Source organism: Xiphias gladius, chromosome 24, assembly GCF_016859285.1.
Source record: "Xiphias gladius isolate SHS-SW01 ecotype Sanya breed wild chromosome 24, ASM1685928v1, whole genome shotgun sequence".
Lineage (NCBI taxonomy): Eukaryota > Metazoa > Chordata > Actinopteri > Istiophoriformes > Xiphiidae > Xiphias > Xiphias gladius.
The window spans coordinates 24,051,574-24,073,132 of NC_053423.1; the positions used below are offsets into that span (position 1 = coordinate 24,051,574).

Here is a 21,559-nt window from a genome sequence, read left to right on the forward strand (position 1 = left end):
CAGGTAGCAATAGTTATTTTACATTGAATAACTGTTATGACAGCTATGTGAGCACATCGTTGTTCACCATCACTGAAGCCACTGATTACAGAAAATGTTGAGACTTAAATAAACCCTGTCATTATTATTCTTTCTCCTCTGGCAGACTTTATTCTTTTAGAGGAAAACCCCACTATTCATGAAACTTTCAAGACGAAGCATAAAGTTGTTAGTGAGAGAACAGGAGAAAGAAACAGACGCTGCATCTCTCCTCACACTTAACCTTATCTGAAAACAAGTCAAAACATATAAAACCTTAAAAAAATGAAATCCTCACAGTTGCAAAACCACATTACAACAAATTAAAATCACTTCTGTCGATTTATAACCAAGAAACTTGTGAGGAAAGATGACTGACTGTGAATTCACACTACATGTGAAAACCCCTGGATGCTGCTGTGGAAATCTCCTAACAGCAATAGCTTTATTGCATTTGCAGCCTTCCAGCTTTTGCTGTTGTTTTATATCTATTATTTATACTTAACTCTAACCCGTGGTCTTGACTAGAGTATAGCATGGTTTGACTGGCCAGAACAGGTATTGCAGTTTTACCCAGCATCAGCTTAAACTGTGGGATACTGCAATAAACTGAAGTGAAGTCTTTGGAATGATGAGAGGAAGATGCTTAATAAGGTGGATCATCCAAACATTTGAGTCTGAGTGAATTGAACATATCAAATCAATTGGTCTCCTCCATATTTAGCAGAAATTCCCCCTTGAATGCCTCCTCTTGGATCTTTTTCAAGTGTTTGCTTTCCCAAAAATAGCTGTGACCATATTCGTTTCTACTTCACCGTCACAGTCTTTCTTTGGTACCGGCAGAACACCTACAGTCTTGTGTTTACATATATACATGCAAGAGGAATGGGATCAGTCAGGGACAAGAGCCAAACACAAACTGTGCCTGGGTTACTGCTGTTATATCTCCTGCAGGTATACTTCCGCTTCAACTGGATCAGTGCCCACAAGGCTACAAAATCCAGAAAACTATTTATAGTTACGTTTTCTTTGATTTGAGATCAGTAGCCCATCACGCTGAACATTACGTCTGCTTTTATTTCTGTCCAAGTTATGATGGATTACTGGATAAACCAAGTTGAAAGTTGATTCTTTTAGTCCCCTGAAATAAAGTAAGACAAATTTCTTTGTGCGAGCTGGTGTTTAAGAACAGGAGAGCTACTGCATTGCAACAAAATGATTCACCTCAGCGTGGTGCCTGGCTAAGAGGTCTTAAAAGGTCTTATCTTACTGTACATTGTGTGTGTCTGAGGTCTTCACACAACATACGAACAGCAGAAAAAATTATTGTGTGAAAATTTGGTAAGTTAAAGGTATGAGTAGGCTTACAAAATGGACAGACCGTACCAAATTTCACTGGGAATTTCTCATTTTCACGTTGAAAAGTTTGTCACAAAAAAAACCCACTGAGCAGATCTGCAAACTGCACTGAAGAGCCGAATGGTTTTCAAAGCTGACAGGCTGAAATGCAGCCTATTGCAAACACCTGCCCAAGTTGCCAAATGGGAGCTCTGCTGACTTCTCCAACCTGATTCCAATTACGTGAGTGCGTTGTCATTGGTCAACTGAGGTACCAACACTTAAAAAGGGCATCTGTTTGTACTCGGCGGCGGTCGTGAAGCTGAAAGCATAGTTTCTCATTTTACAATGACTGGTACAATATGAGGAACCTTTAAGCGGCCCGTTTACCCAGTTGACAAGAACACACAGTGTACTCTCACTTACCTCCATTGGTATCTCATTCAGACAGTTTTGGTTTTATGTCCTAAATGTGATATCCAGCTATGAAACTTCTGCTGCCACCAGTACAGTGGAGGTGAATGGGATTCCATTCGTGCTCATCAGTCATTCAATTTTTTATTTTATTTTTTAATAAAGAATTCAACTGCAGTATTTATGATTTTCTGCTCAAATGAACTGAAATAGATGTTGAGATGAAACCATCTGGTTTTGTATGAAATAAGCCCCTAAATACAGAGTTTTGAAAAATCAATAGATTAAGAAATCATGACAATAAGAATATAATAAGATTCAATAATATACAAATAAAATGATCAGGTTAAAAACTAAAAAGTTAATAAATTAAAAAAAGAAGTCTCTCTGGTGGACATAAGATGCCGTGTTGACAAAGTGATAACACAAGACAAGAATAAATTGTATAGAATTTTACAAATATTGGATATAAATCTTTGTGGTCACTTTCATTCCTAAACTGTATATTTGTTTTTGGTGGAGATGAATTTATTATTATAGTGTTTTCTGTGGATGGCAGCTGTGGGTCGGGTCTTCACCCTCAGCAGCTCTGGGATTGGTCGATTGCTGCCTTGGTAAAAGTCCAGTCCTGTGATCCACTCAACGTCTCTGACTCGCGATTGATGGAACCACATGTGATCTTCCACCCAATAAGATTCGTCTTCTGTACTCTGTCCATGCAAAATAAGAAAAGGTGACAAGAATCGTTTTAAATTTGACTGTTTGAACAAAGGTCAACTAATCGGGAAAAAAGGACAGTTTGTGCTAATGTGTCTGCAAATTGGGGTCATTTTTCACCTTTCTGTTGCTTTCTGTTTTTAAAAAACCTAACTGTCTAGGCCTATATAAAAGTATTGATTATAACCTCGGTTAGGATTTGTCAGTTTTACCTCACTAGGAGCTTAGTGTAACGATTGTAATGTCTCTTCAGCTGTTGATTTTTTTATGTCTGTCCAACACTTTTGGCCAATAAAACATCTCAACAAGTCCTGTCTTGATTCTGTTGACTTTGCTCAAAAAGTTCTGGCCAGATTAGCATAAAACTTGCTATAGACATTAATGGTCGCCACAGGATGATGTGATCCATGAGATTTTGGAAGCCCTGTCACCATTCCTCTAGTGCCACTAGTAAGCCAGTATTTCCACGCTACTAACACTTTGGTCCATGACAAGGTATCTCTCAAAACTATCTGCCAGATTTCCATACAATGTGCTTTGGGTATTCCTTTTCTCAAGAATATTTATTTTAATGCCGTCTATCCCTTTACCTTTCTTATAGGGCCATCATCCACTAAACTTTGCACTTAATGTATAGAAATATCAAAATCTAATCAACAGATTAGAATCAACACAACATGGACATGAAAATGGATGCCAGTTTAGCACTGGCAGGGCTTCAGTATTTTATTTCAGCATCTGTGTGGAAGGGACCAGATTTTTTTGCCACCCAAGAACCAGACACCAAGAACAGAGACAGTCATCTATTTATGAGTCCCCCTACACACAATTGTGATTTCTTACTTTGCAGCTTTCCGAATTGTTGGCTCTGTGAGGCAGCAGGAAGGACACAGTCTGCAGCTTCCCAACACAAGCAGTCACTGGTTGGGCCGAGTCACTACAGCTGGTCAGCACCGCAAAGTAATGTGTGGGGATGGAGATGTTGGTGCCGGACACAAACCTTGAATCATACAGAAATCCACACAGTCTTACTCATCAGTATAGGTCATCCAAAGCGCCGTATAATTCAATGAAACTTTCACAGTCCCGGCAGATGTGATGACCATATGATTCCAGTACCATGGGTGCTAATGTGCTGCTCCCGCCGCCTCCACGCTTAAGTTTTCAGGCTATAATCAGGCTTGTGTCTGACACATTCAGACACAAGTGCATCAGTGAGTGCCAAAACTGTCGGTGGGTGAAAAGGTAGCCAGACAATAGTCGGCGATCCAGCTTATGCCAACGATGTTGGGTTTAAGAGCCCCAAACCAAAAACAGACCCAGACCAACCAAACAAAAAGTACACAAAAGGTTTTTTTTTGGTTTGTTTTCAACTATGTTCATGTCAGTTGTTGGCGCAGTAGAGCTTTGTGACGGTTCTCAGTCAGTTTGTCTTCATGTTGAAAAATGCAGTGTGCTGCATTCTTTGTCTCAAAGTAATGATGGCATTCCTCTTAAACACGGTTTCTTCTACTTCCACTTGTATCTACCATCAACATTCGCTGAAACAAGAAAGTGGAAGCTACACGTAACGCATAAATATGGCCGTCTCCGACATGAAAGTTGATTTGTTTGTTGTGTGGTGTTACAACAAACAAATCAACAAGGATTTATGTCAGGTGAAGGTGAGGACTTTCTCAAACAAAACAACAAATCCGCAATTGGAAAATCGCATTTATCAGATTAAAAGCTAGGCTGTCCTACAAAATGCCAGCAAAAAAAAAGTGCACACAGACTGGAAATTTCATACCGTATATCATGCCAAATTAATGTCAACATTCATGAGAAACTGTATTGGTTGAGATGCTGTGAGTCACACGAGACAGCCCTTCCCATCACCACGGAAATTTATATTCCAAAGAAAGACACCTGACCTCATAAAATCAATTAGGTAGCTGATAAGTAGGTGATGTCAACGCTTGCTTAGTACCAAGTCAGGCACTTGGTTTGTAACAGCTAACAAAACAACAGTGAGTAAGTGCATTTTGTCCTGCGAGAAGTCATTTAGCTTTTAATGTGTTTCTCCTTCCAGCTTTATGCTTTGTGGTTACATCATATCTAAAAACAGCTGCTCAAATTGAGCTCTCTGGTGCAAAGTACATATTGACAAGATGTACATTATACATCGAGAGGTGTCCTGAGATGTGCGGGCAAGGTTAGGATGAAGAACGGCAAGAGTGGTGGGTCCATAATTGTCCATAATTGTCTGTGTTAGGACACGTCTGAGTGCATTATAGTTGGAGCACTGGCACTTACAGGAGAAATTTCACAATCCCCCACTTTTTAAAGTATGTTTGAAGTTGCTTTAATCCAAAGTTTGATTAGTTACACCAGGCTGTTAACTGGTAACGTAGCACAGTTCGTACGCAATGTTGCAATGATTTCCTGCAATTTATTGTACCTCAAACAGTGATTAAAGTGATTATTGGAACTTCACTTTTAACGTGTGCCAGCAAATCAAAAACAAAAAAACTCTCTTGGCCATGATGTGATTTTAGATAAAGGATTTCTCTACATGTTTTTGGTTCGGATAACATGACGTACTGTTTTTGCACTTAAACGACTTGAGTCACCCAAGGGCCTATTGTCTATTCTCTAGTCTATCCGGTTCAACATCTACTTGCAACCAGACCATGGAAAACAAGAAAATATCTTACTACAATTATGCGGGTGACACACAAGTTTACAAAAAAATATGACCAAATGACTATAGTGCAGTACAATCAGTGAGTAAATGCATTGGCTAAGTCAGTGATTGGAGGTGCCAATATTTCCTCCAGTTCAGCCCGGCCACCTTCAATTCCTCATTTTTTTTTCTTATTAGACACTGGGAAAAATTTCTTTGGGCTCTTAAACCCGGTGGATAAAGTAAAACTTAACAGTGATGCACGGATCAAGGCTGTTTGTTTTTAATTACTGCAAAACTGAAACAATTGATAATCATAGTATTATCATCCTCACTAGGAAATGAACTTACTGCTGGATCTGCTGTGGAGTGTCGTACCGGCCGTCATAGTTGTAATCGAAGACGGGGCCCGTCACCACATTTATGCCATTGTAAACAGATGCATATTTCATTAACAGGGTGTTGAGGAAGTAGTACCAGATTTCTGCGAGAGGAGAGGAGAGAAGAGGAGAGGAGGAATAGAAATAAAATTGAAGGACGGGAAAAAGAAAAGGCATTTTTAAAAAGGAAACATGTTACATCCAGTGGTGTAATGCAGTATAGCTTTGCCGTGTAACTTACTCTTAAACTCAGGGTACATTGGTACCACATTACTCGTCAGCAGAGCATCATACTGCTGGTCCACTGTCGTATTCAGGTCTGCAAAAACGCGTGAGGAAGAGTGGGTCAATTTTTCTCAATTCCTGGCTTGTTTGATGCTCAGTGTCAAACTGTGAGATGTGCTGAGGAGGAATGCAGTTCACTTCTAGAGAAGAACCCTGCATGTGTCGGTAACCCCCATGTTTATTTCAAGCAATTAGCTCTTTAGCACCAACAGCAGCAACAACAACAACGCCGCCACCACACGTGCATCACATAAAGCTACTGTGTTTGGAGTTTATATTTTTTACTGCAACCTGCAGAAAAAACAATGATTTCAGCCAAAAGAGAAAAGAAATGAAAAGTATTGAGTGTACAGTCTGTGCATCTGCATGAATGTAATTGTAATGACATGATAATGCATCACCTGCACCACCCAGCCTAGTAAGAAATGACTCAATAACATTTGCACAAAAAAAAATAAGTGAGTGAAATCTTGTGAAATGGTCTGAAAATGTCCTGAGGCGAAAGTGAGGAGTGTATTTTCTCAACAGCAGAGGAGACTGCATCGAGGAAACATGAAATGTAAAGTCGAAACAGATAAGGACACACTTTCAATTTCCTGTCTAGTGAGTCGAGATTTTATTTAAAGCGAGGGTCCTGGTCTCAGCTTCGGCCAACATCTCAGAGCATGCCAATGGTTTTGCACGCATCTTTCCTGTTTTACTGTAAGTCTGCATCATTTAAATCATCACTGAAGTACATATTTAGGGGCTAAAATTCTGTGGAAGGGCGGATTTGGAAAAGTGTGTGTCAAAGAGTGAGAGAGATTGTGATACAGAGGAAGTGAGTGTAGCAGCTCAGTAGATCTTCACATTCTTTTGACCAGTGAGACATAACAGACAAACAAAACTCCTGTGTGTATGACTGTGTCTTTCTGTGTCCCCGTGCATAAGGCACATGGATCAGACTGACTCTTGTGTTTTTTTGAAGCTCCGTGTGTCATTTTGGTTGTTGCTACATACTAGGTGGGTACAGGAAGGCATGTGACAGGTTCCCAGCTGTGGCATACTGGTCACATCTAGGACTCTGGGATGCCGGAAGTCTGACATCAGCCCTCAAACAGTCCGGCGTCACCGGCAACAGCGGGTCCAAGTTCATCTGCAAGGAGGGGAGAATCCACGCGTTTGTTATTATTTCCACCAGAATGGACAGACCAAACACTTGGACCCTTTAATTGAATAAAAAAAATGTTTTCATTTGAAATACTTTCTACCAAAGAAAGTATCCGTGAAAGCTCCAGGAAAACCAAAGCCACAGGAAGAGTGTCTTTCTGCAATGACATCTGTATCTTTAGTCACCCATGCACAGTGTCAAATACACTAGTTACCACTATGGGGGTAGACAAAGTTATTTAATCCAATGTAATTCCTGAATTTTGTAATTAATCGAATGACCACACAGAAAGTTTGAAGATACACAATATTCCCAACCCTGTCTCCTAGAAATGATGTTTCTCTACAACTAATTTACAACAGCAAATACGTTTTGAGGGAAACGTAACTGCGACCAGATTATGTTCTTTAATTTACATATTCGGCAACTCACAAATATGTTGATACCGAACATAACAATAAAATGTTCACAGACAATGTATAGTTTGGAGATGGATAAGAAAATACAGGGTGAAAAATACAATTCATTTTTAGTGTACGACTGCTTTATCCAATTCAAATAATGTAGTTTGCTTTGCATTCAGAGTTAAAAGGTGTAAACTGGGTGAGACTGCTGTGAAAGCTTTCACTAGAGCAGCAAAATACTTTTTGGTTAACATTTCCCCCAAACTTCTATTTATATTGGACCCATACAGCTGCTTTGAGTCCATAATCTGCAGCGTGGGAGCAGTGAAATTTCAACATTTCAGCGGAGAAAATTTCAATGCTGACTCTAGTCTTCACACTTGCTCCACCATGATTTTCCAGAATATCCATGATTCATATCGGAACCAGCAGCCTGCTCTTGCATGAATATTGTTGCTGCACTACAGATTTCTATATTCTAATCACTAAATACAGACACCTGCTAATGTGTTGCAGTTTATTTCCCTGAAACTTGACTAACAGGGAAGCATCCAATCATCGAGTTTGAGTCTTAACAACTCCGACGAAATTTCCAGGGGTGACATTCCAATAACAAGTCCACAGATTTGTTATTTTACAAGTTATAATTAACTGAATGTTGTATTAATTAGAAGTCGAAAATGATCATTAGATTACCAGATTATTTTCTAATTTGGCTTTTCTTCAGGCAGTGAGGCTTTAATTTAGTATCGTTTTACCGTATCAAAGATTCAGCGTTACCTCCTTGTTTGAGTCCAGTATGTTTGTTTGTTTGTTCGTATCTCTGTATCTCAAGAACAACTTGCTGTTACTTACTTTGTGGAAAGTCCTGCCCCAGCCTGGCAAAAACAGATTTTTTTTCTGTGCACATACGTCAACACAACATAACATAATGCTAGATGCTAAATATTTTCCTGGATTCTTTGGTTTAAGAAGAATCAGTACAGGTTGCCAGAAGAGATTTTCTTTTCATTGCTCTCTCTACACATTTCTCTAAAAACCTACACTGCCATTTGCTTTTTCTTCCCCTTGATATTTCACATCGTTTTCCTGTAATTGGCTAAACTCTTGTAGGTGTGACCTATTTTACATAAACTGCCAGAACTCTTGAATGCATTGTGCAGTCGCAATTCCCCGACTTTACTGGGCAGGATTATGAATGTCTGTCACGACGTGTATGTTTATAGGATTCAGATTTTAAACTGTGCACATTTCTAGTATCAAAGTCGTACATTTTTAATAGTTTATCATTAACGCAGACACACTCACCGGTTTGTCGATGGTGAAAGAGCTCCACAGAGGCATCAGGGCTTCGCCGCTATAGGCGCTGATGAATCCCTCCTGGTAGAGGACGCAGTAACGCTGGTTAGGCTGCAGCATCTGGGGACGGCCAAACAGCAAGTGCTTCTTCTCTGCAGCGGACTCTGAAATGGGAACAGTGCGGTTCATTTAGAATCACTGTCGTCGTGATCTTTACGAGTGCGGCAAGTGTTGACACTGGTACAAAGATTTTGACTGGTAGTTTTTGCTCCCTTTTCATTGTCCAACAGTGTAATTTTGGACAACACTGGAAATTAGCAGTGAGATGTATGCAAATGACAAAAATTCAGTACAATAATGTGAGCGAAATTATAAAAAGCGAGCACATACGAGACTGATATATGCCATCTGTTTTCTCCTAGCGCATTCAGTTGTGATATTTCTTGTCATTAGTTAGAAACATTTACGGTCCCCAAGAGGAAACCACAGAATCACAACATGTCATGATCTTATACTTTAAAAAACTGAAGTGCGAAAGTCAATACTCCTCACCCTCTTCTGCAGTCAGATTCAGACGGCTGTTGATAGCATTTCCACTCTGAGGAGAGAGAGAAAAAAAACAACAAAAAAAGGCTGAATGGAAACTAATGGAAGTCCTTTGTTTTTCTTTTGTTTTGTTTTTTTGCCCTAGGACAGTATACATAACAGTGCAGATAAATTGAGAAAAGTATAACATAATTGGAGTATATGAAATAAAAGGGGTGGCACGGTGGTGCCGACTGGTTCTTCCACGTGCATGTTCTCCCTGTGCCTTTGCGGGTTTCCTCCGGGCCCTCCAGTTTCCAGAGAGGTGCAGGTCAGGTTAAATGGCGACTCTAAATTTCCCATATGTGTGAAAGTGCACGTGAATGGCGGTTTGTCTTACCCCGGTGACCTGTCCAGGGTGTACCCTGCCTCTCAGACTGTCCAGTTCCCGTGTGACCAGAAATCTGGTCCTCCTCGACAGCTTGTTAAGTCTTCTGCTGGCCCCCGCCAGCCTTGATGCCACCTCCCGAGAACACCACAGTAAAGAACATGGCACACTGACGTTCTGTAAGTGCTAGGCGAAGGCAACTGGACTCGCTTGAAGTTCTTCAAGACGTTTGGCCTCTCATCCGAAAGGCTACTTTAGTTCGAACTGACTAATGGGAAGTTCCAGGTATTCATCCTCTGGTGAGATCAGCAGACCTTGTGAGTCATTGAGGTCACATGAGTTGTTAGCCTCCCGGTCATCATGTGAGTCGTTAGGATCACACGGGTCAAGGTATGGGCGGGTGCTGACACCTTGTAGGGTGACCAGTGAGTCGTTGACCCACACTACCATGACGTGGTTACATGAGTCCTCATGCGGATGGGTGTTCAGCCGCCTGGGGAGTGAACTTAGAACTGCACTGTAGGTGCTGAGAGGTGGTGTCTCAAACCACCTCCTCTGTTTAGTGATGGTTGTTTCCCATTGAAAAAGATGGCTTCTTTCACTCCTCTTCCAGACCATCGGCCTTCTCTGGCCAAAATGTGTCCATCACTGTCCTGAAGAGTTTCCCCAGTGTCCAGGTCTGTGTAGTCCTCGCTGCACCGGACTGTGTAAACTACGTTGTTCTGCTTGTGCCTGGGTAATTTGTCCTAAGGTTTGACAAGTTTTTGCCTCAGAGTGTTACTGGGCTCGAACTGCACGGGGATATTATGTTTGCAAGACGATCCTCCTGAGTTTTTTTGTGGTGACATGACTGTACCTGTCCAGCTCCATTCCCTGGTGACAAAATCAGGAACTGAACACAAGTTCTGCCCTAAAAAGGAACATTGTTATTTAAACTCTTTCCTTTGTACAGGATCTACATTAGATTTAATTAAAACTGACTGAGTCAGTTTAGCTACTTTTGATGTTTCTTTTCTAGACCTATTGCATCTTTTGTTCCGTGGAAATATAAAAAAGTAGTCAAACCTCGTTTGTTTTCCACCTCAAACATTAGCCCTTTATGTAGAGAGGGAAGTAAAAGTGTCCCATCCACCACCCTGTTTCATGCAGAGGACATTAATTTATGTCCTGTCACAGCTCTTTAGATAACATTTGCCTTTCCATTAACTGTAGCCATGGTCTCTCCTTAACCTTTATCATACCGTAGCTGTCGAACCATGCAATATCGTGAGAAGAAATAATTGTATTTAGGTTTTCTGTTAGATCTAGCTGTTTTTATTAATCATGCGAATATAAAGACCACGCCAAAGATATATGCTGTTTGCACACAGCGTTGATTGTATGTACGTAGAAAGGCATTGGCTTATGAAAACAGGCCATTCTGTAGGGGATGTCTTAAAGAAGACAGTTGAAAGAAACCATGCCTCAAACATAAAAGCGTTATCAGATAGTCACGTAAGAACTCTTTCTGTTGTGCAAAAAGATACATACGGAAAGAACATCATGTAAAACAATATTTTGTACTACACCCATACTGGGTCATGTCAGATGGATAAGACAAAAACAAAACATTCAGAGCGAGCTACACGTGAGGGAGTGCAGGGTTTCTTCCCGTTTAGGGCGCTGTCTCTCGTGACTGGTTGAAGCCTGTGGAAGAAAGGATGGACCAACCGATCCACCAACCAATGGAGCGCTAAGCCTAAGCCACGGCGCCTCCCCAACGTTCTTGACCAATCGGATAGATGCACATTCCCATTGAAAACCCTGTGTAACCATAAGACAGACACTCTTTTCTTGGAAGTTGGCTACAGCGAACTGCTTGCAGACTGTGGTTTTCTGAATAGAAAAGATCCATGTACATGTTCAACTTAATTCTCTGGTTTGTAATGAATTGTTAAACTGAGAAATAACTCATCTCCTGGACTCTCTTCCCAAATCAACGAACGCGCCAAAATTTTGCAGAACTGCTCAGTATTGATGAATTATGTTATGAATTAGGACAGTGTTATGACAGTGTTTACTTTACTGGTAGGAAGCTGCCTGTTTCTCAACTCAGCTGCATGAAAATACAGCATCTTGCTGCAACCGAATACACAGCAGACTCTTGTAAATGAAAAATACAGTAAGAGGTCCACAGTAGTAGCTTCACTTTGGACTAACATGTCAGTGCTATGTCTTTAGTAATTTAAGTGTGTTACACTTGGCATCAAGGAGAGGTCAGTAAAGTATAATTCTCTGGGTTTTTCTTTCTCATGATTCTGACAGAATAACCCTGAACAGCTGCAGTTTTTAAGAGATGTTTTTCTTTTTTTGCCAATAAAGCCAATAGACACAGACCTCTGCAGTATTGGTTTTTAGGGTAACGAAGCCATGGGCTTGCTTTTTTTGAGTCTGATGAGGATTTCAGAGGCTGGTTTACAAGGATAAGACTTTGGCTTTGGCTTGCAATAATGTTAATTTCATTAAAGAAAATTGTGATGAATATTTGCTTCAATGAATTGGGTTATATTTATCTGACAGATGCTGTTTTCTTCTCTATTTTCTTCTTCCTTCAACTGTCCAACTCTGCAAGATGTTCGTCTTCTTTCCGTGTACCTATACTTTGTTTATCCATTAGTCTGACTGTGGCAGCTAACTTTTGTTGCAATGTTCCCAAACTATTCCACGATGCATCCTGCAACCTACGTCACAGGGGTTTCAAGACATTAAAAAATGTATAAAATGTGGTAAATTATGTTCAGAAAAATTCCAAAGAAAAGTTTTTGAATCTGGCATCACAGATTATAAGATCCTGGATTAGCACTAACCTTGTGTCTCTTTTAGGTGGGAAACAAAAAACAAAGATTTAAGATTTGTCCTTAGTGAGCTGGAAAAAGCATCCGTGATTCGTTAATCTGGACAGTGCATTAAATCTGGATGTAAGTGGGACTGTATTTAGTGGTGGTGACCAAAGAAACCCTCACAATACTTTTAAAAGTCCTTTTTTTTATCATTCTGTAGATGAACCAAATATAAAAATATCCATACTAAGTTAAACTCATTTTCATTCTTGTGTCCGCCTTGGGCAATGGTGTATTAAATGAATAATTAGATGCCCACTCTATCAGCCCTTTCTCTGACATTTTCCAGGAGCCTGGACCGCCACCCTTGTGTCACACGACTATAAATATAAAATGCACTTTCATTACAAACTTCCCAGCACAACTGGTTTTTTTTTTTTTGGCCAGAAATTCTAAAACTCCTTGAACATTTTCAGCCAAATAACATCTTAAAAAGTGGGAAGTAACCACTAACTAACTACGTCAAGTGCTGTTACTACAGTGTTATGAGGTTCTGGTACTTAACCTGAGAAATGTTAAAGACCACTCAAATGAGGGAAAACCCCTGTGGTGAAAGCAGTAAATCCTGGGCGGCCTGTGTCAGGGGGTTTTAGTGGTGTAAAAGTGAAATGTAAGTCCTTTTTATCATGGATACACGACCTGCTTGCCGAGGGTTTGCTCCCTAATGTGCCAAGAACTTACCAACAATTAAAAGTGAAGTTCAGCTGAAGTTTGAATCCTTCGTATCTTGAGCACAGCTAACATTTTAGCTAAAGTAGGAAATCTCTGCAATGAAGCTGAGAGATCTGTGCGTTTGCCGCTGATTTTGACTGTCTCAGACAAATCTTATCTTTCTTGCATTCCAGGAACAAGCCTGTGGCGCATTACTGAGAATCACATGGATGCTGTCAGAACTGGCCTGCAAGCAGTTTCTCCAGGACTACATCCTGACTATACTTGAAATATATTGAGCATCATTGATGAGACACTTCTTAAACTGAAAACAAACTGCCTCCGCAGCCTCCGATGCCTCCGATGCACCTACAGGAAGCGTCACGTTGCAGCACGCCGACAGGCCCAAGACCACACACAGAGCAGGAACATAGATCATTGATCGTACTATACTAATAAAATATCTACCATAAATATGTTTTCAACGACATGCAGACATTGACTGAAAATCGTGTGTGGACACCAACTAGAAAACAGCCTTTTCTCTGGAATGTATTCTTTTCAGGGGCGGTAAGGCTGGAAATAGGACAGTGGCATGAAGCGTGTTGGCGCACGCCGACACGTGCTTATCTGCCGCCAGCGTGGGGGTTGTACAAACCTCCCATGTGGACTGTTGTGAATAAAGATGTGTTTAACTGAATTTGCTTGCACAGCTCTTCATTTGACTAAACTGTGAAGTGACAGCATCATGTTTCTGCATGTTTAACCAATGACCGATTTCATGTTTAGAACCCGAACAGATCATTTGGGCATAATTTAAAATGTTACAGGCCTTGTTGCGTTTATACCCATATTTCAAAGCTGAAAAGACACCTTAAGGTATAGTATGAAGTCATGTGTCTACACTGTTTCTTCTCCAGTTTTTCATTGGGATAAATAAAGTACTCTTACCTTAGATGATCTTTTCTTAATTTTGAGAAGACAGTATTTTAACTTAAGTTTGGGCCTCATTCATTAAATGTTTGTATGCACACAAAAAACAAAATCATTTTGAAAACACTAATAACTTTTGTTTGATTCATTGTTTTCTTATAACCACATGTTTGTTAGTTCATGGTAGTTTTCAGGTGGCTGGGACCAGTCATAAACTGAGCCACAGATGCTTACTACCCACGCCGAGGAGGTTAATTAATCATACGTGTCTGTTTGTTTAATTGTCAGCAGGATTATGCAAAAGGTACTGGAAAGGTTTGCACCAGAGTTGGTGGAGGGATGGGGCAGGGCTCAGGGAAGAATCCAATGAATTCTGGGGGAGAAATAGATCATTGAGCTCTACTGAGCGAATCTGCGTTATTACACAAGCGATGTCGAAAAAATAACATTAAGATGTTAGTGTTTATGTGTTGTTATCTTTACTTTTTTCATCATATCAGCCTGATGATTTGCTTGATATAGGATGGTGGCACAAGGCGTTAATAAATCAGCATTATCATATGACTGGTAGTTAGATGGTTTGGAAACGGGAAACCATCTCGTCTTCTCTGCATGTTAGCTTCGCTGAAGCAACTGTAGCAACAGTTTGCTAACACACAACCTAGCTAACGGTAGTTACATTACTTGCTGTCTCATTGTTTGCTCTATTTCATGGTATTTGTCCGCACAAAAACTACCAGTTGTTTTAGGGCCAGGAAGACCTAAAAACAGAATCTTGCTAGCACAGTGGAATTATTTTGTTGGGTGCATAATTTCGAAACTCTACGCCAGGTAACGTCACCTTCCTTGTTAGCGTAGCTTCAAACCTGCGCTTTTGAAGGAGGATTTGTTTGTCTGTTGAGTTCAAATATCAACAGTCTTTCTCCACGATTGCTTACTCCTTCTTGAAGGCTGCATTAAGGTAAGGTCATAAATCAGACATAGTTTTTTCTTATTTTCCATTATTCTGTTTTTACAAACAAATTTAAGTGAAAGATAAGGAAATATTTGTTAGCTATCCTCTCCAGTTCACGGTGCCTCTAGTGTAGAATCTGCAGTATTTTAGCATAATAATACCCACCAGGGCAGGACAGGAGCATCCCAGGCTGTTTGCAGGGTCGAGGCTGACCAGTGGACACTGAGCAGGCCTGCTCTGCTCTGCCGGTGGCACTGGTGTGTAGTAGGGCTGCCTCAGGACGTGGTTCATACTGCCATGGGTCCCGTTGTTGTCAGTGGGAGAGATCTGCAGCACGTCTGCATGGGACAATGACTGTTTAGTTTTGTGGAACACACCAGTCGCTTTGCATGTTTCTTTTCTACAGATTACGTGTAGGTTACATTACAGCTTACTGTAAAATTTTTGTCTGACTTCAGCTTTTGAAATTCTATTTGCAGAGATAAAAATCCTGCGTGACAAAACCAATCCATCACAGTTTTAAACATTTAATTTGCTTTATTTTTTGCAAGCTACTGTTTTGCGTGTGGTATTACAGGTGCAAACAAGGTGTGGTTTTATAACTCTTTATGATTGGTACAGTTAACCACATTCACATTATTCTTTCCAACACGTCCATGTTTGCACACTGTTTGACATTTGATTTCTGCTTTCTGCTAGCTTAACTTGATAAATGTTCTTTGGTAGCCAACTACCTAACTAGAACATATGATTATGAAAGCATTGCCTGTTCCCATGTGACTCAACACAAGATAATAGTAGAAATAGTAGATAATATAGTTCAACGACAGTTAAAACTAAGGGAGGCAAAATGTTCACTGTGCTTCATTACTTATCGCATGCAAGCTTCAGGCTTCATCTGACTATTTTTAGACACGTTTGGGTTAGTTTTTCGTTGTCTTGCCGTCACTGATTTTTCTCTTTTAACAGATCCGATTGAAGACCCCAGCTAAACCACAACAAATTAGAGAGTGCAGTTTATGTGGCTCCTCACCGTTAGAGTAATTTGTCATGACCCACCAAAAAACTCACCACACATGAGATTGTACAGCTCGATGTTGGAGAAGGGTTCAATTTCTGTTTTGTACTGAAACTTGGGTCCATAACTGACAAACATCGCCTACGTGAAAAGAAGATGGAATAAATTTCAAACATTTATTTCAGTGCTGCAGTCGCAATGGTGGCCGTGTTGGGGAAAAAAGGTTAAAGAGAATCAAAAAGAAAAGTATTAAAGTTTACGGAATAACTGCAATAAATCTACATATAGAGACCTTAATTTTGCAATGATAGAGATAAATTAGCTCATAATTTTAGAGGGGGTAGAGGGGTTTTTTGCAGACATTACTGCTGACTGCTGACTAGTAGGATAGAACAGAATAGGAATCCTCAGTACTCACGTGCATGCTCTCAACATCGTTGTCATAGCCGTGAGCTCCACCAGAGCAGAATGTGAGAGATCCAGGATACCTGTGGAGACACAGTGGAGTCCTTCAGTTTTAGCATAAAAGCATAAAAGCATTCAGATCAGTCTCTCGAATATACTGAAAAGATGAAGGAGAACAGCAACCGATGCTGTGGGACATTCTGTGTAATCTGAAATGTCTACATGTGGCTCATCTGCCTCCCAGGTAGTTTACTGCAATCTGAAGACCAGCTTGTATGCGTCTAAAAATCCAGTCTTCTTGTTGTGACGTCAAAACTATGCCTTTTGTCACTGTCTATTATCATGAGTCACTGTCATGTTACCTTTCCGCCTTTCCCACTACTATGTGGTTCCGAACTGCCCTCTAATTCAAATCCATGGCATCTTTTACTTGCTGGCTCTTTCCATAGTGACGTGTTTTGCTAATAACCATCGCTGACCACTCTCAAAAAAGTGTAGAACTCTAGTCTACAGCTGCAATTAAGAAACAACTAAAAAATAACAGACAAACTGAATATGAATGATAGATACCTCTCAAACAGCCATTTCTGGTCAACCAGGATGCTGACATCTTCGATTCGACGGCTGTTGGCGAAGTGAAGGCGCTTTGGCAGGTTGGCCTTCAGGTACGGTTTGATCTTTTGGTCTGGTTTCTTACACTGAAATCAACAAAAAAACCGGTAATGACTTATTTTAAATTAACACAATAGTTAGGGGTGTTCATTTCATATATTAAAAAAAAAAAGTTATTTCTCAAAAATGTGTAATTTTTCAACAGTTAAAGAAACACAAACAAGTATTTTTAAAAGTCTCTATGCTGCATGTGAAAATGAATACCTGAGTAGGTTTTAAGTAGCATGCATCATTTCATCCGAGAGGATCTCATTTGTCAGATGGTGTTTATCGGTGTTTGTCCTATTTAAGAATGAACTCTTTTTGTAAATATCATGTAGGGGCTGGTGAGAATGTTTAATACTTACGGTCATGTTAGCAACAAGTCCAGCTGAGTCAACTGTTGAAAGGATAAAAGAGCGAAGTCAACCTTTCTGTCATCACACGAACAACAAAGCCCAAACTTTGCTAATGCACAACCATAATTTGATTTGTTGTTACAGTACACCCAACCTGAAAGGTGTAGTTGATTTTCAAGATGAACGACGACACGGGTCCTTCCGCGATCAAGGTGGGTTTCCATACATACAAAGCACATTAAAGGTTTACCATTGTTTTCTACGGCATCACCAAATATGATTAAGTCCACACACCTTTCGGGCAACGGAACCATCTGCCCTCTGATTGGACTCTGCCTTGTGATTGTATCATCATTGTCCAAGTAGATCCAGGTGTAAAGAGAGGGTCAACTTACGTACTTGTAACTTCAGTTCACAGTGTGGGAACTGAATTTTAGACATAGTTTTTTGCTTTTTATATCGGTACACATTTTCAAAAAAGGACTGATGTTTTTTTTTACAGTGTGTTTTTGTCACCTCACCACTGATATCTTTTGTTAACTGATTTAACTACATTACATCTACTCATTTTGCAGACGCTTTTATTCAAAGCGACTTACAAATGAGGGACAACACTAAAGCTTCAAGTACAGTAGGGGATCTCGAAGTAAGCTCTAAGTACTAAATCTTTTCAATAAGACAAGTGCAAGGAGATCAGGTAAAGAAGTGCACTGAAAGTGCATAGATAAGTGACAGTTAGGCATGTTAGGATATTAGATATTAGGTGTTAGGAGAGGAGGTGCTCTCGGAAGAGATGAGTCCTTAAGAGACTCTTGAAGATAGAGAGGGACACCCCAGCTCTGATAACATTTGGTACGCAAACAAGAACAGTTTAGACTGTGATTGCCTTGTGTGCAGGGATGGCAATGCCACGCGACGTTCCTTGGAGGAACGCGGTGGCCGAGAAGGAGCATAATCCTGTATGATTGAGTTCGAGTCAATGGTTGCAGTCCAGAAGTCCCTCTGTAGGTAAGCATTAGTGACTTGAAGTGATTTGGGTGGCCATGGGTAGCCAGTTGAAGTCAATGAGTGGAGTGACCCTTTTAGGCTGATCGCAAACCAGACACGCTGCCCCTTTCTGGACCACGTGTAAGGGTTTAAATTTGCGTGAAGGGCAACTAAGCACAACATAAACATTTGGTGACTGCACATAATGGTTGCTGAACTTCGGAATACATTCAGTCAGGAACACAAAAGTTCTTTTGTGCCACTAAGAATCAAACCGAACAAACCTTCACTTTGTGCAACTGAATGAATGAAAAATGTAAACTGGAGCTGACCATGATAATCAGGTGGATTTATCATGTTTCTGCTTGTTGCTAGAAACCACATGATTCCGAATGGGCTGATGAAATGTTTTGGCTATCGAGGTTATGAAATCCATTTCAAAGCCTTTTTATAATATCAGTGTTTCTTACGCAGTCAGTGTGGCTTATAAAGCACCAAGAGAGTAGGTTGCCTCTGTATATTTACTCACAGACAGTGTCTTTGTTTGTGGATCTGATCCGTCCGAATGGCCCCTCAGTGACGTAATAGTCGCTGATGTCACCCACCAGCTCCTGCAGTGCCTCCTTCCTATTGCAGCTCGTGTCCTCCATGCCTGCAGCAGCAATGATACGTTACGTACTAATGTTGACATCTTTCCCTCTCAGGAACTAAAAAGAACGCGCCATCGGTTTTGAATGTTTTATTCGACAACATGCAAGTTTTGATGGTCAGCTGTCTAATTGCCTTTTCACAGTATCTGTGTCCACTCAATGTCTACCCCCTGGATTTAATTTCTTGACATACATACGTTTGTAAATGAGAGTCAAGTCCTATGATGGAACTTCCCGAATGCACCACATAAGGAAACGTTTTCAAAACATTTGCTGTTTAAAACTCTACAACATTCTTTAATAAAATATAAGTAAAGGTAGCCAGTGTTTCACTGTAATGGATTTCTAATCTAACACAGAACTGCACTGATCCCACTTTTTCTTTCCCAGTACTGATTTTGATACTTTGATTTCAGTACTCAGGTTATCAGATCAGGGCATGGTATTAGGGTACTGGATGCGGTTACCAGAGGACCACTGCTCTCCATTTCCCCACATGTAAAATGCGTGTACCTGATTGTGGTTAGAATGATTTTTACCATCTGTGAGGTAATGTGACTAAATTAATGTAGCCGATAGAAGAAACACAGTATGTTATAATGGCATTTAAAAGGAAAATGGATTAGTCACATTGTGGCCGATTCCGGCTTTATAGGTCAGTATCTGCCACCATACTGATCCGGCGTATCGTATCGGTGCATCCCTAGTCTTACCCACACAAGACATTGGTATATTTATGATTCCCGTCTTCATTTTAATTCATTGGTTTTAAATAATGCAGGTGACAGAGAAAAATGTTTCCAAAGGCGTGTTACTATAGGTTGTGTGTTACCATGATCGGCCACAATGATGATGTTGAGACAACGGTGCAGGCCTATCTGCTTGAGGCCATTCATGAGCTGACCAATGATCTTATCCACACCCTGGAGCGCTTCAATCAGCTGGAGGGAACAAGTGAGACGGACACAAACATTGAGCAGCCGGCAAAATATATTTCTTTCTTCTTTCCACAGAAAGCTCTCATTAACTTCAGATATAATATGATGTCAAGACACGAAGGAATGGATAAAAAATCATTATTCAATTTTAAAATGTGCGATAATCATTCGCAAACTTTCTGAAAAGATTTGATCTCTGTCAATACGTGTCACCCTCCTGCTATATGCAGAGTAGTAGTGGAGGTCACTGAGACAACACACACTAAGCCTACTGTAAACAAACTTGTTGGCAAGGGAAACTGTGTCTCCAGCAGTCGAGCCTTGGCAAATGAGATCAGATAGAAATAGCACTGTAAAATAAAAAAAGAGAAAGTATAGATTTTGCTGCTAAAATTAGAATTGTAATCAGGTTTTTCACTGCAACTTTGACACAGCACTGTTTTTAGTGTGAAAATAACCTCACAGACTGTTTGGTTCCTCAGTAACCTCCTAGCTCATTGTTATGGAACATGTCAAACATTGCACAGTCCTAATGACTGTTAGATGGGAGTGCATAAATGACTACAGCTGCGAGCTACGAAAAGGCTCTGTCTCTCTTCACCGCCTTGAACCCGGTGATACATGATGTTTCATTCACCATATTCTTGTGGATGCGCGATGAATGTGGACGAGCAACAATAAAGTCAAACTTTGTCTGCTGCATGGTTTCAACAGCTGGAACTTACTGGTAAGAGACACAGAGGTTGGCCTTTTGGATGACTACTGATGTCTGCTATGATACGTTATTCCAGATAAACTCTGCCCTGCGGTTTCACTTGTGACTGACAGATTTGATATTGGGCTTTGCTTGTTCCAACTTCTGCCAGGCAGTTACAGCATGAAACTAAATCTTAACAAAAAATCTTGGGTGAGCCAATCATGAGTGGACAGCTTTAAGTACTGGTGGGAATGCACCAAAGACGCATTTAGGACGCATTTTGAATCAGTCACTCAGACCAAATTCGGAGGTGGTCTGGCCACATTCTTTCAGGAATGTGAACGTTAACGTGTCCTGGGCCACATTGACGGACCGCCTACTCATCTGACGTCCTCCGTGTAAGCGGGCGTAAGAACTCGTTTGTCATACAAATCTCGTAAGCTGGATTTGTCCATGATGTCCAAAAATTCAGAAAAGCCCATGGAGACATATTACAAGTGCTTTAAACATTTTGGGTGATTTGGGTTTATCTGGAACGCGACAGGGAACACGATCCAGTCTGTATTTTTTTTTTTTTTCCTCTTCTTCGTCATAAAATTTATGTTGGACAAGGCGCAGGAAGGGCATTGCTGCCTCCCGCAGTTAAAACACAGCATACGACGCATTCGGTCTCTTTTTGCATATAGAGCCGGGAGGTGAGACCCCATCACAAGTGCTCACCCAAGACGCATGTGGAGATGCATTCTGATGCCAGGTGTGAACCGACGTACTTAGAGCTGTCCACCTGTGATCGGATCACCCAAGACACGTGTTAATGTCAGGTATGAACGGGGCATAAGGCAATCTGACACAA

At 40.6% G+C, this 21,559-nt stretch overlaps 1 protein-coding gene across 1 annotated transcript in view; it reads right to left on the reverse strand.

Moving 5' to 3' along the window:
• Positions 1 to 1,881: 1,881 nt before the first annotated feature.
• The window catches only part of LOC120786351 (venom phosphodiesterase 1), a 34,598-nt gene continuing 14,920 nt past the window's right edge, over positions 1,882 to 21,559 (reverse strand). Inside the window, exons 12-25 of the mRNA XM_040121779.1 lie at positions 19,904 to 20,012; positions 18,951 to 19,073; positions 17,444 to 17,475; positions 16,995 to 17,122; positions 16,438 to 16,507; positions 16,073 to 16,160; positions 15,167 to 15,339; positions 9,223 to 9,268; positions 8,680 to 8,834; positions 6,817 to 6,952; positions 5,774 to 5,851; positions 5,504 to 5,636; positions 3,331 to 3,487; positions 1,882 to 2,480 (exon numbers count right to left, since the gene is read on the reverse strand). Coding sequence (XP_039977713.1) covers positions 2,265 to 2,480; positions 3,331 to 3,487; positions 5,504 to 5,636; positions 5,774 to 5,851; positions 6,817 to 6,952; positions 8,680 to 8,834; positions 9,223 to 9,268; positions 15,167 to 15,339; positions 16,073 to 16,160; positions 16,438 to 16,507; positions 16,995 to 17,122; positions 17,444 to 17,475; positions 18,951 to 19,073; positions 19,904 to 20,012 — 1,644 coding nt within the window. The 3' untranslated portion in view covers positions 1,882 to 2,264. The remainder of the gene's footprint in view (positions 2,481 to 3,330; positions 3,488 to 5,503; positions 5,637 to 5,773; positions 5,852 to 6,816; positions 6,953 to 8,679; positions 8,835 to 9,222; positions 9,269 to 15,166; positions 15,340 to 16,072; positions 16,161 to 16,437; positions 16,508 to 16,994; positions 17,123 to 17,443; positions 17,476 to 18,950; positions 19,074 to 19,903; positions 20,013 to 21,559) is intronic.